The 15,183-nt window shown below is 40.1% G+C and overlaps 1 protein-coding gene across 6 annotated transcripts in view; it reads right to left on the reverse strand.

The window, feature by feature from the left end:
* Positions 1-6,150: 6,150 nt before the first annotated feature.
* LOC106094615 (trichohyalin) overlaps positions 6,151-15,183 on the reverse strand; it is a 100,314-nt gene continuing 91,281 nt past the window's right edge. For 4 of the 6 annotated variants that reach the window (XM_059364864.1, XM_059364865.1, XM_059364866.1 and 1 more), the window contains exons 11-17: positions 8,420-9,186; positions 8,252-8,354; positions 8,024-8,194; positions 7,018-7,971; positions 6,723-6,950; positions 6,421-6,660; positions 6,151-6,357 (exon numbers count right to left, since the gene is read on the reverse strand). In XM_059364864.1, coding sequence (XP_059220847.1) covers positions 6,301-6,357; positions 6,421-6,660; positions 6,723-6,950; positions 7,018-7,971; positions 8,024-8,194; positions 8,252-8,354; positions 8,420-9,186 — 2,520 coding nt within the window. In that variant the 3' untranslated portion in view covers positions 6,151-6,300. The remainder of the gene's footprint in view (positions 6,358-6,420; positions 6,661-6,722; positions 6,951-7,017; positions 7,972-8,023; positions 8,195-8,251; positions 8,355-8,419; positions 9,187-15,183) is intronic. The other 2 variants (XM_059364863.1, XM_059364867.1) reach the window with 2 other exon arrangements.

The following is a 15,183-nucleotide window of genomic DNA, read 5'->3' on the forward strand; positions in this document are numbered from 1 at the left end:
ATCCTCCACCATAGGATAGGAGGCATATTCATTTAGTCATTCTGTTTGCAACACATCAAAATACCCATTTCTGATCATACAAAGTATACATATTCTGGATCGTCGACAAATTCTAAGATGATTTAACTATGTCTGAGAACGACACCATCTGATAAACTGATTTAATGCTACATCTAATGCCTCTGGATATTGTGACTAGACAAATTGCTACGGCCGCTGCCGTGAGGCTAAGGGAGCTTTCTCTTTGCTCATGTGGCGGCAACCGACATTGTGCTATCCTTGATACAATGTCCGATGTTCCAGGCAGTGTGGATTACACCCTACCTGTGCACTACTATACCTGATAGAAACGATTGGAACTATTGGGTTGCCTAAAAAGTAATTGCGGATTTTTTTAAAAGAAAGTAAATGCATTTTTAATAAAACTTAGAATGAACTTTAATCAAATATATAATTGTTCGATAACCTTTTGCCAAATTTAGTATTTCACGCTCATAGAACTTCTGGCCTTTATCTGCAAAAAACTAAACCAAGTGCTGAACTGAACTGAACTGAACCAACCTCATCATTGCCGAAAGTTTTACCATTTAAGAAGTTCTGCAATGATCGAAATAAATGGTAGTCTGATGGTGCAAGGTCAGGGCTATATGGTGGATGCATCAAAAGTTCCCAGCCAAGCTCACTCAGTTTTTGGCGAGTGACCAAAGATGTGTGCGGTCTAGCGTTGTCCTGGTGGAATATGACACCTTTACGATTGACCAATTCTGGTCGCTTCTCCTTGATGGGCGCATTCAATTTGTCCAATTGTTGACAGTAAACATCCGAATTAATCGTTTGGTTCCTTGGAAGCAGCTTTAAATATACCACATCCTTCCAATCCCACCAAACAGACAGCATAACCTTCTTTTGGTGGAAATCAGCCTTTGAAGTGGTTTGAGCTGGTTCACCATGCTTGGATCTCCAGTTATGATTCGTTTTAAAAACGGATCGAATTCATTGCGTTTAAGGTGCATATCACAAGCGTTGATTCGGTTTGTTAAATGAATTTCTCTCAATACATGTGGTACCCAAATATCAAGCTTTTTCACCAGTCCAAGACTTTTTATGTGATAATGAACGGTTGATTTTGGTATATTTAACTTCTCTCCTATCTCACGCTCAGTTACATGACGATCCAATTCGATTAATGCTTTGATTTGGTCATCATCAACTTCATTTGGCCGACCTGAACGTGGCTCATCTTTAATTGAAAAATCTCCAGAATGGAATTTGCGAAACCAATTTTGACACTGTCTTCCTTTTAAGGCTTTATCACCATACACATCTCGTAACTTTTTAGCAACCTGCTCCGCGTTTTTTCCTTTACGGAAATAATAAAGTAAAATATGACGAAAATGCCACTTTGTGGCCTCCATATTAAAATTTACGCCAAACAAACAAATGTAAACAAAATTTCGCGCACCTTTTTTCTAAAGCAAGCTAAAAGTAACAGCTGATAACTGACAGAAGAAAGAATGCAATTACAGAGTCACAAGCCGTTGAAAAAATTTGTCAACGCCGACTATATGAAAAATCCGCAATTAATTTTTAGGCAACCCAATACGATATTCCTGATAACAGAAGTTACATAGACATCTATACGGATGGTTCAAAACTAGACAACCAAGTGAGCTTTAGAAATTATTAGCTTTAGCAGAAGCTGTGAGGACTTCGAAGAAGAAACGACGATAGAACACCTTTTGTGTGTGGATCCTGCACTAGCAGTAAGAAGGAGTCCCACTTTAGGTTCTCATTTCTTTGAGAATCTGTCAATAACTTGCGGATGTGAACATTCGCAAGTTATTGGGCTTTTTAAAGCGATCTGGATGGTTCAACCGTAGGAATTAAAAGGCATCTTCCTTCTTCAGTTCTTGTGATATCACAATGGCCGAAAACGTCTAAGTGAGTCTGATGGCAGACTGCCACTTTAACCTGTCCCGCGGCAACTGCGGTTAGGGGAAAGCGCTCTTAGAGATAATTTCCTAAAGCTCTACGTACGACGTTGAAGTGGCCTACTGAAAGTGGCCTTGGCGTAAATCCATCTAAGACAAAAGGGGTCTTTTCAACAGAAGATACAAGCTACTCACAGTGGCACCTGTCTACTGGGATTGAGAGAATGTTCCATTTACTGAAAGCGCAAAATACCTGGGGGTTAAGCTGGAGAGGAAATTTAAATTTAAAAATTCACATTTTGGAAAGGGCAAAAGAGACAGCCATTGCCCGATGCAGCTGCAAGAGAGCAATTGGCGAAAGTTGGTGATTTAAACCGCGTGTCATGCACTGGGTACATACTGCAATTGTCAGATCTATAATACTATATGGTGTTGTGGTCTGGTGGACGGCACTTCAAAAGTCCACCCACTGTTCAATACTCAATCGGATCCAAAGGATGGCTATTTTTTGCATCACAGCCGCACAAAGCATGACACCATCTGAAACACTGAATTTGGTGCTACACCTACTGCCTCTGGACATTGTGGCTTCACAAACTGCTGCGACCACTGCTGTGAGGCTAAGGGAGCTTCCTCTCTTTTCATGCGGCGGCTACTGAGCCGCTTTTTGATAAAAAGTATTGTACCACTATTCCTGATTAAACCCATTGGAACTACAATATATCTCATAATAGAAGATACGTAGACTTCTATATAGGTAGTTCCATATCAACTCAGTTCAAAAAGGAGCTAATGGTTTAAGTATCTAACTTGAAATATATTGTTTTTGTTTCTAAGTTGTAGAGCATAAGTCTTAATATCATTGATAAGGAACCTCGAAATTAACTTTGATAATTAGCAAACTTCTTTATAAGAATTTAAATTTCTAATAGTGCTAATTTATATCTTTTTTAAATAAAAATCATAAATCTTATCTAAACTAGACGATCAGGTGGGCTTTCGGGTGTACTCTAAAGAACCAGAAGAAGGTTATCCGACCAAAGTAGTGTGTATCAAGCGGAGATCCTTGCGAATGGCGAGGGAATGGCTTAGATATAATGCCAAAGCGACAACTGGCATAAATACCTTATCAGACCACCAGGCAGCCATTAGATGCCTGGATGATGCAGTTCTGAATTCAAATTCAAGAAGAGACTATAGAGCATCTGCTGTATATGTGTCCCGCACTGGCATTCAGAAGGAATTCCACTTTAGGTTCTCATTTCTTTGAGAAATTGTCTGATTTAGCGGATGCAAACATTCGCAAGTTGTTGGGCTTTTTTAAGCAATCTGGATGGTTCAACGGTAGAAAGGCATCTTCCTTCTCCTATTCCTGGGGTATCATAATGGACGATAACGTCTAAGTGAGTCCGATGACAGACTGCCACTTAAATCTAACTAAACCTATCAATCTATGTTCTTATTTGGTTTTGGAATCGTATGATGATAAAATGCAAATCGAAAACCAAATTTTGCCACAACATCATTTTTTATTCTGACCTACACAACTTTTATTACACAGCCACAGAACAAAATTTTGTATATATTTATAGAAAATGTCTTGTAAAGGCAAAAAAGCATTTGTATGAATTGAAAAAAAAAAACAAAAATAAATTCTTAACAAAGGTTGGTTTTTTTAAGAGCTACACGAAATTTTTAAGTAAATAAAACGGATAAAATTCAGAAAAATTCATGAAATAGTTATTTGAATCGATAGTAAGGTCCATATAATTTAATGTTTGAAGATTATTTCATGCAAATGTTGCCCGTCACTGCGCCTCAAATGGTGCATCCCCTTAGTCCAATTTTGCCATACTCTTTCCAACATTTCTCGAATAAATGCTTCAATGTTGTGTTCCAATGAGTCAATTGAATCGGGCTTGGCTGTATAGACATGAGCTTTAACATAGCACCACAAAAAGTACCCTAAAAACGTTAAATCGCACGATCTATACGGCCAATTGGCCGGTTCCGAACGTGAAATAAAATGTTCACCGGATTCGTCTCTCAAAAAGTCCATTGGTACGAGTGCTGTGTGTCATGTGGCACCGTCTTGTTGAAACCACATGTCATGCAAATCAAGCTCTTGCATTTTGGAAAAAAAAAGTTGGATATCATTTCACAGTAGCGCTTGCCATTCACAGTTACGTTACGATTCTCATCATCTTTGAAGAAGTACGGTCCAATGATGCCACCAGTCCATAAACCGCACCAAACTGTGACTTTTTCTGGACGCATTGGTAGCTCCAATGCTTCTGGCTGATCTTCAATCCAAAATCTGCAATTCTACTTATTTACGTAGCCATTGAGCCAAAAATGAGCTTCGTCCATAAAATGGAAGAAGCGCGCGATGAGCTTTCTCAAAAGAGTACGCATTTTGATAATAAAATTCAATAATTTGCAAGAATTGTTCGTTGATAAGACGATTCATGGTCAAATTATAGGTATTTAATAGTGAATGTAAAAAATCGTGTATATTTATACCCTACACCACCACTGTGGTACAGGGTATTATAGATTTGTGCATTTGTTTGCAACGCTAAGAAGGAGAAGAGCTAGACCCATTGATAAGTATACCGATCGACTCAGAATCCCTTTCTGATTTGATTTAGCCATGTCCGTCTGTGAGTGCATGTATTCTTGTAAGGTCTTATTTGTTGTCCAATCATCACGAAATTTTGCACATATCACATTTTTGGCCCAATGACGAACGCTATTGATTTTGATAAAAATCGGTTCAGATTTAGATATAGCTCCTATATATATGCATCGCCCGATTTGCACTTCACTGGCCGAAGTAGTTAAAATTTCAACCGATCTGCACAAATTTTGGCATGGATTGTTTAGCAACTAATTTTAACATATCTGCTAAATTTCATCAAAATCGCTTTAGATTTGGATATAGCTCCAATATATATGTATGGCCCGATTTACAATTTGTAACTGATCTGCACAAAATTTGGCACGGATTGTTTTGTTACTGATCTTAACATATGTGCGAGATTTCATTAAAATCGGTTCAGATTTGGATGTAGCTCCCATACAAATTTTTACATTTTATTTGACTGTGTTTTGCATTGAATTCGCAAAATACACCAACAGCAACAGCGCTGAATTTGGAATGTTGTTCTCTATGAATCAAATCAAAATTCTTTTTAAAAAAGTGGTTTGGGGCGGATTAATGTTCGCACCCTCTTTTCAGCCTAACCTAACCAATGTTAAAAATTCTAAAAATGGATATGTTGATTTAGTTGTATAGGTATGCAGCAATACATTGTGAGGAACAATTTTGAAAAATATTTCCAGATTATAATGAAATCAGGAGTTATTTCGGAATTCGCAGAGACAAGTCTGACGATTTGAAAGCGGAAAATTTTTGTGATTTCTGATTTCCGGAATATAAATAGAAGTTGAATTCGAAAAGTTTTTGCGATTCCAGCTATGCGAACAGGCCTAATAGAATAGCATTTTTGAGGTTTACTATGCAAAATCGCTAGCAATGATCAAAATATACACTAAAGCCTAGTGACTGGCTTCGACTTTTACCCCGAACAACTTCCAAAACGCATTATAAAAAAATGCGAACACAGAAGTGGTACTGAGTTCTTTGAGCATAATACCAGCGACATGGCGCTTCGCCAATACAATTTCGCTTCAATTAATTGCAAATGCAATTAAATACTCACGAGCTTGGTCCAAGCAACTCTGTTTCATAGTTGTTGCTTTTGATGTATGGCTTAGTTTGTGTAATGTCGTCAAATAGAATGCGACATATTTCGCCACCAACTTATAGACAATTTTCGTGTGAATGAAGTTAGTACTAGGCTTAACCTTGAAAGGCATTTCCATCTTTTGTAGTGTGCGTCACACAACTTTATGACAATTTTTTTAACAATATATGGGAGAAACAATTTTTTTCATTCGAAAATATTTTCAAACCCCTTAATTCACCATAGGTATATTAAACACATTTTTTTCATACAAAAATATATCATATACTTCAGTCGAAAATTTGCGTTAAATTAGCATTCGTCACGCAGTATTCACACATATATCAATTTTCATATATAAGTTGAAGAAATGCCTCCAAAAGGAGCTACAGAGCACAGCACAGACAGTTTTTATTTAAAACTTAGACTGAACCTATATGGTATTATGCGGAGAAAAAACACAGACGATCTTCGTAACCCTTCAACAGAATTTGTATATGTATAGTTTTTTATTCATAAAAAGATGCTATGGTATGTGAAAAATCAGAATAAGAAAAAAAAATAATAATATTAAAAAATAACAATACAAATTACAAAAATATTGTAATTACAATTAATTATCATTTGGCCATTTTCCGTTTTGTTATCGGAGTGGTGGGAGTCGGTGGCTTCGCAATCTGAAAATAAAAACAGATATCAGACAAAAGCCATGATGGCATGAGGTGTTATACAAAGCATACTGATCGAATTGGTTTTGGGTTGACAGAATTGGCAGGCGGCGGATCTCTGGGCTGTGGTCCATTTTCGTCACCGACTACTGTAACGGCCACTGGCCTGTGTTCGCTTGACATTCGTTCCGTACTGCCACTGCGTGATGTAGAACCAGATCGTTTAAACATGCCTGATAAACGACCTCGTAAGTCCTTTTTACTCGCTCTCATGTCACTTGCTACACTGATATCAGAGTCTGATCCTTGAATCTGTGAAAGGAAAAGGCAAAACATTTTCATTTTCGCCAGCGCAACGGCCTATTCATACCCACAGATATTTCACTCTCGGAGTTGCGACCACTTTTGGCAAAACTTCTAAGTTTACCCATAAGACCCTTCTTCTTCTTACGTGGCCCTCTTGGTATATCGCTCTGTGTGGATCCTCCAGATAGGCGAGAATCTAACCGGGAATCGAAGCTGGAGTCGCGCACCATACCTCCTAACTCGGAATCAATGGACTGCATTGAAGATACACTGCCATCATCTTGACGCCATATATTCTAAGAAATCCATAGCAACTATAAAATTCACAAAAAACAACCGTCTGATTGCGGAAAAATATTTTACCTGATCTTTTTGAATTGAATGATCCAAAGATAAACTTTTTCGTATCAGACTTCCATTGTGACCAGAACGAGATATTTTTGTGCTGATTCTCTGGGTGCTAGCCGAACTGGCTACAGAACTTTGACTGCCATGGGGGTCGTTCTCTTGAGACGCTGCTCGCCTTAGGTTGCTTCGCCTCATGCGATAGCGTTCATGTTCCTCTTCGTTGACCCGTTGGAACTTACGCATATCCTCGGAAGCTTCAGCCAGCCTAGCCAAGACACTGGAAACGTGTGAGGTATTCATTGAGGGAGATGGACTCCGATTTCTTCTGGCCGCTGAGGGCTCCGGCCGTAGATCATTTGCTGTTGTTGCACCTATTCTGCTGGCGGTTAAGTCGGGCGCTATTTTCACTAATTCGTCTACTGTGTGGAGTAGAGCCCCAAGTTTGCGTTCGCCGCCTTCTTGTTCCATTCGCCGCTTAATAAGCTCCTTTTCGTAACGCTCTCGCTCTCTCCGAAGTTTCTCATTGGAGGTTCTTAACTTAGCATGCACATCACGCAATTCCAGAAGATCACATTGCAGTTCAGCAATTTTGCGACGACCCTCTTCCATTTCTTCTTCTGTGGTTCGTTTCAACTGCTCCAGACGTCGCTTTGACTCCAAACGCTCTTTGTCGCGTTCCCGCTCCACTTCGAAAAGTGTTTGCCTCAAGTCACGTGCTAGGGTAGAGGTCTCCTGCAATAAGCGTTGTTGGTCTTCGCGCTCTTTCTGCCAAGATAACTCGAGTTTTGTCTTCATGCCAGGGATCTTGGTACGGCCCGAGCCAATAACACGCTCCTCTTCGAATTCGTTTAGTTTTGATTGCATTTCAGATATTTTTATTTCATTAGCACTGCGCTCCGACACTAATTCAGTCTTTACTTTACTAACTTCCAAACGCGCTTCGACCAGCTGATCTTCCAAGCTGCCAATCTAAAAAGGAATACACTTAATACAAAGTTGCTGTATGCAGCCTTCTCCATACCTGTTGCTCCAGATAGGCAATTTTGCTCTTGTCATCTTCGTCACTGCTGTGCATGGATCCTCGGCTTTGCCGGCCAGCATTATTTGCTTTCAGATCACCGATTTTCTTCTGGGCTGACTCCAGCATTTGTTTGAATGCATCTCTATCCTTTTTGAATCTTTCGCATTGTCGCTAAAAACAGTAGTTACCAAAGATTAGTAGTTCGGTCTAGTCAATGTTAATGCGTACCTGCATTGACGTTAATTCGCCACTTAAAGTTTTCACTTGCTGCTCATACCTCAGGCGTGTTGTTGCCACCTCAGACTTCAATTGAAGCTCAGCGCTTTCCAATCTGTAGATAGATTCAACATTCTAATACTAAATACGCCACAAAGAGCTCCATGCTAGCTAACTTACTTTCGTGTCAATGACTTTATTTCATTCTCTAAGTCGGCACTGTGTCCGTTGAGTGATGTTTGTGCCTGTTCAATGCGGCTGAAATCGTTTAGTTTCCGATTCAAATCATCGTTGTCCTTTCTCAGCTGGAACACCAAGTCGATGTTCATTTCATTCTCCCTTTTCAGACGCTCATACTCATGCGTTTTTTCATCCAGCTTGTTCTGTAACATGGTCTTCTCGTATTCTTTGGAGTTGTTTTTCAAAGTTTTCGTTTCCAACTCTTGTATCTTCTTTTGGGCCTCGTTTAGCTTCTTCGCCAATTCTGTGCGATTAACACGAATCGTTTCGAGTTCAGATATTTTTTGATTGGCACTATTCAATTCAGCTTGGAGATTATTTTTCTCTGTAGACAACTGAGCCCGCATCAGTATTGTCTCTTCAGACAGCTTCTCCCATCGAACGTTGAGATCATTGTAACGCTTGGACTCATTGTCCAAAGATTCCTGAAATTCCTCGAGCTGTTTTTTGAGGTCCTGCACTTGCTTTGAGTCTGACTTGGATGCTCTAGACTTCAGCTCCTTTATTTCCTTTTCCATTGTAAGTTTGCTCTTGTCGGCAGCCTTTCGTGCCTGTAAGAGCTCACTATCCTTTTGGCTCAACTTACCCTCAAGCTTTTCTCTGTCTTTGCGCTCTTTCTCCAAGTCTTTCTCCAGTTTGGACAATTTCTCCTTCTCAGATTTCACTTGCTGCTCTAGTGTGATCTTGCTTGACTCCGTTTGTTTAACCTGCGTGGCAAATATATTAAAACAAAAAAGTTGTCACCAGTAGTCCAGAATGCAACCTCATTTGTATGTCCAGTAGAAACCCAATTTCCTAAGTAGAATATATAGATACGTCGGAAACGTCGTCAATCTAGACAAGTTTTATACAGAATTATTTAAAATTTTCTTGAACTCATGATTCTGGATAACCTGGTGCGTAGTTTAGAAGGTGCACCTTTAATACAAAACGTCATCACACAAGGCGGAGAGATGACTATAAAAGGTATTCAAGTAAGAATTTTCTGTATCTCGTAATAGGTAGATATTTTTATTATTTTCGGAGATATTTTTTAAGTCACTCAAAGATAGCTACGATGGTGTTATCCAGTTGGCGGTTGATGATCTGGGTCTGTTTCCAGTGGAGCGGCAGATCTAGAGGCCCGGAGTAGGCTTAGAATAGACTCCAAAGGCCCAATAGATGCGTTAGTGGTATCAGTCCGTAACATGTTGTCTGCTACTGAGACCTCGACTGGTGGAGCGGTTGCCCCAGGCTCCACTAGCCGACAGATTACTGGTCAGCAGGGACTTTTGACGAAGACACCCGGTACGATTGTTAAGTACAAGGCCGAACCTTTTCTATCTTCGCATGCCTCTTATTTGCCTATGCCATCGGCCTACTCTGTCAAACCAATACACTCCATAAATGGGGCTCGGCGATTCGCTGCACAGGCTACACCTCTACATTCGTCAACGGCACCGCAGTCAGCCAAAAGGCTGTGATCACCTGGGCGACATCCCATCCCCAAAGGAACTAAGGCACTTTGCTAATGTCGCTAAGGACAGCTTGATGATGGTAGTTGCCGACTAAGGAGAAGAACAGGAACAATTGGAGTGGGATAGTCAATAAACTGCCATCCAATGTCCTTTTGGAATTACCTCGGCCTCCTCGAGCCTGAGATGACCCAAGCTGGTTTGCGCCCTAAAGAAGATTGGCGAGATCTGGGCATGCGCACAGCACAGCATTAAGTCAAGAAGGAAGATATTCCTTCTCGACCAATCGCACATGCTTGGAAATCAAGGATTCCCCCAGATCCTGAATCCATACTTGGGAGACAAAGCGACTTTAATTCCAATCTTTAAACTACGGACTGGAAGATAGGGATGAGGCTGATGGCGACCGAAGACATGCAGTATTCGTCATAAGCTCCGGCTGTCTCGCAGACCTATACAAGCTGATGGAGTTGTGTCCTACGGATTCAACAAGTTGAAGTTGAAGATCTATAGAAGCGGTACGGTTGAGGAATCAGGAGAAGATTCAGCATTTGTTGGTCGATAGTTCGACCACAGCTCTAAAGTCTGGAGAATTGCAGGAGTCTGGAAGTCCTCCTGCCACGATCGGAATTGAAATTGATTTGAAATTGAAAATTTGCCGCAAAAAATCTTTACAATGAAACCAGCGTTCCCAAAATTTGTAAATTGGTATTTCTTTTAAAAAATATGTTACTAATGATTTGGGAAAAATCGGTTCAGATTTAAATATAGCTCCAATATATATTTTTTATCCGATATGTACAATTATCGGTATATTAGCCATAATTTGGTCAGATCTTTTAAAATTTGGTATTGTTAAAAAATCTATATCTTTTCCAAATAAAATCGGTAGTGTCGAAATTTTCACAAAAAAACACCACTGTTTAAATCCCAAAAACAACTAATAAAATAGCAAAATATTTATTAAAAATTATTATTATTTTCCGAACCCTTACTCCAAATGTACTACCCAAAAATAAAAGTTGCCCGACAGGGACAATATGGAACCCAAATAAAAGATATTAAGAGTTAAGTACGAATTCAATATTAAAAATTGGGTCCAAGTAACTGGACCCAAAATACCCTAACATAGGCTTTTTGGATGATCATGACAATATGGGACTCAAATGAAGAGTATATTATGAATATGGTCAGGAAGCAGGGATAGGCTTTATAATTTGTTGATATTGGAAGGGGCGGACCCTCCCCCGTTGCCCCAAAAACATTACTTAAAATCAAAGGCGGACCCATGGGGACAATATGAGAATTCGAATATGGTATTACAAATTGGGATCAAGTATCCAAGGCGTCCCTCAAAAACTCTTCCAAAGAGACATATTGGACGTACAAATCAAAAGGGAACTAAAATAAAAGGTATTCCGGAGTAGGCTAGAATATTACATAAAAAATGAGGTCCACGTAATTGTCCCACCCACATAGAAGCCCCCCCAAATGAGAATATTAATTATACCCACCACCGACGGATGGGGGTATATTCATTTTGTCATTCCGTTTGCAACATATCGAAATATCCATTTCCGACCCTATAAAATATATATATTCTTGATCAGCGTAAAAATCTAAGACGATCTAGACATGTCCGTCCGTCTGTTCGTCTGTCTGTTGAAATCACGCTACAGTCTTCACAAATAGAGATATTGAGCTGAGGTTCTTTTTTTATCCATAAGCAGGTTAAGTTCGAAGATGGGCTATATCGGACTATATCTTGATATAGCCCCCATATAGACCGATCCGCCGATTTAGGGTCTTAGGCCAATAAAGGCCACATTTATTATCCGATTTTGCGGAAATTTGGGACAGTGAGTTGTGTTAGGCCCTTCGTCATCCTCCGTCAATTTGGCCCAGATCGGTCCAGATTTGGATATAGCTACCATATAGACCGATCCTCCAATTTAGGGTCTTAGGCCCATAAAAGCCACATTTATTATCCGATTTTGCTGAAATTCGGGACAGTGAGTTGTCTTAGGCCCTTCGACATCTTCCCTCAATATGGCTCAGATCGGTTTAGATTTTGATATAGCTGCCATATAGACCGATCCTCCGATTCAGGGGCTTAGGCCCATAAAAGCATTTTATGGGCCTAACACACATTTTTCTGCAAGTTGGTCTAGATCGATCAAGATTTGCATATAGCTGCCATATAAACCGATCTCTCGATTTAAAGTCTTGGCCCCATAAAAGGCGCATTTTTAATCCGATTGCACTGAAATCTGACACACTGACTTATGTTATGCTTTTCGACATCCGTGTGGTATATAGTTCAGATCGGTTTATTTTTAGATATAACTACTAAAAATACCAATATTTTGTTATATACAATTGAACAATAACTTTTACTTATTAGTATCTGGTCCATATTGGAACATAGCTGCTATGGGGCATAAGGTATGAATTTTGCACCGGATTTTGAGGAAAGGTGGTTCACATATATATCCGAGGTGGTGGGTATCCAAAGTTCGGCCCGGCCGAACTTAACGCCTTTTTACTTGTTTTTAATTCAATTTAATTTATCGATTCAATAAGAAAGCCAAACAAGGCTTTATATAATAGTTCTAAAATTATCACCATTAATGCAAACTACTCCATAGTACTCGATCATAGCTTGATGAAACTTAATTGAAACGCATTTGAGAGCAGACTACGAATATGACATTAACTTTGTGTCCAAGAATCTAGGTGGTGCTTTACCTCTTAAAATCGCCTCCAATAGGTTATTTGAACCATTAAAACAATGGGGGATTTTTGAGTAGAGTCTGTGCTCAAGTGGCAGATAAGGTGTGGCGCACAACCCTCATATAGACGTCCCCCACCAAACGGCTGTAAACACCAATCATGACGATATGGGATTAAATGAAAGGTACAAGATTGTTGACTGCTCATATATCTAGCGGACCACCTAAACCCAAAACAGTTGATCAATCATAATGACCTAGCAGGTGTAGGCCGCCATGCCCCCACAATTATGACGTTCAGCGTGATAGCAGGAGTTGCAAACCTTAGCGTTAAGGTTACCATTTTTAGCTCACCGATAGACAAAACCACACGACGTGCAGCTGGGCAACACTTTTTTGTTCAAATGTTTTAAATTTATTTATAACTTACTTACAAAAAGACACATTACGGCAGGCCTGTGGATCTAAAAAGATGGGTCAGCAGAGGTACACCTCAAGGAGGTGTACTGTCTCATCTACTTTGGAATATAGCCATTAACAACATATTTTTGTCTCTGGAAGAAAAAGGCGTAAAAGTGGATGATGACGCGGCGAATGCGGTTAGGAAAAGTTTCCCAGCACTCTAAGAGATATACTTCAGGAAGCTCTACGTGCAACAGCAAAGTGGGCTACCGAAAGTGGTCAAGACATAAATCTGTGCAAGACAGAAGTAGTTCTTTTCAGCAGGAAATATAAGTGGAACCAGTATCCTTGGGAGGAGAGAATGTTCCATTTACAAAATACCTGGGTGTTAGGCTGGCCAGAAAATTGAACTTCAAATCCAACATTTTGGAAAGGGCAAGAAAGGCAATTCTTGCCCTATACACCTGCAAGAGTGCCATTGGTAAAATTTTGGGGATTTAGACCGCGTTTCATTCATTAGGTATATAATGCAGTTGTCAGATCTATTATGCTATATGGTGTTGTGGTCTGATGGACGGCGCTTTAAAAGTCCACCTACTGTACAATACTTAACCGGATCCAAAGTCTGACACCATCTGAAGCACTGAATTTAATACTACATCTAATGGCTCTGGGCATTGTGGCTAGACAAATTGTGTGAGCTTTCTCTTTGGTCATGCGGCGGCTTCGGAAACTGTGTTATCCTTGATACAATGCCCGGATGGTTCCAAATTGGATGATCAGGTGGGCTTTGCAGTGCATTCTGAAGAACTAGGACTGGTCATAGCGAGAAGGTTACCCGACCACTGTAGTGTGTATCACGCGAAGATCATCGCGATGAAAGAAGGGGGGGGGTTGGCCTAGGTATGATATCATATCGATGATTGGTATAAATATCTTCTCAAACAGCCAAGCAGCCATTGAATCCCTGGAGAACGTCTTTCTGATTTCAAAAATCGTCATCCACTGTCGCAGATCTCTCAACGAGATGGCAGAATAGTTAAAAATTAACCTGTTCTGGGTGCGGGGCCACAGAGATATCCCAGGGAATTGGAGAGCGCACGAGCTTGCGAAACTAGAACTACCTTACACATTCCAGGGGACCTGGAATCTGTGGGTATACATCTAGCGACATGTAACTTGTGCTTTCAGGATCAGGCCCGAAGGGCAATGAATGATAGATGGCCACAAAGGGTGGGTTATGAACATTCGAAAATTATGTGGCCAAATTTACACTTGTAGAGGTCTACCGCTTTGCTGGCTTTGGCTAGAACAGACGTCTCGGTCATTGTCTGATCAGAGAACTTGCTGACAGGCTAAAGGTTGCAAGAAACTACTTTTGCAGGAGATGTGAGGACGTCGAGGAATAAGAGACTGTAGAACATCTGCAGTACGTGTCCCGCACTGGCAGTAAGAAGGACTTCCACTTTAGGTTAATTTATTTGAGAACTTGTCTGATTAAGCGGATGTGAACATTCGCCAGTTGTTGGATGGTTCAACGGTAAGAACAAGAAGGCATCTTCCTTCTCCTGTTCCTGTGGTATCACATTGAAAGATAACGTCTAAGTGTGGTCTGATGGCTGCCACTTAAACCTAACCTAACTTTATATAGAACAAAAAATTCAATTCAGCTATATCAGGTTATGGACTAAGTGGAATCATACTTGGCACAGTTGTTGAAAGTCATAACAAAACACGTCATGCAAAAATCGGTAGGAATTGCGCCCTCTAGAGGCTCAAGAAGTCGAGACCCCAGATTGGTTTATATGATAGCTATATCAGGTTATGGACCCATTTTAACCATACTTAGCACAGTTGTTGGAAATATAGCAAAACACGTCATGTAAAATTTCAGCCAAATCGGATAAAAAATGTATCATCTAGTGGCTCAAGAAGTCAAGATCCAAGATCGGTTTATATGACAGCTATAACAAAACATGTATCGATATGGCCCATTTGTGCAAAATGTCAAGCGGCTAGCTTCACTCCTTTGAAAGTTAGCGTGCTTTCGACAGACAGACGGAGGGACATAGCTAGATCGACTAAAATGTCATGATGATCAAGAATAATAAACTTT

Source organism: Stomoxys calcitrans, chromosome 3, assembly GCF_963082655.1.
Source record: "Stomoxys calcitrans chromosome 3, idStoCalc2.1, whole genome shotgun sequence".
In the NCBI taxonomy this organism is placed as follows: Eukaryota; Metazoa; Arthropoda; class Insecta; order Diptera; family Muscidae; genus Stomoxys; species Stomoxys calcitrans.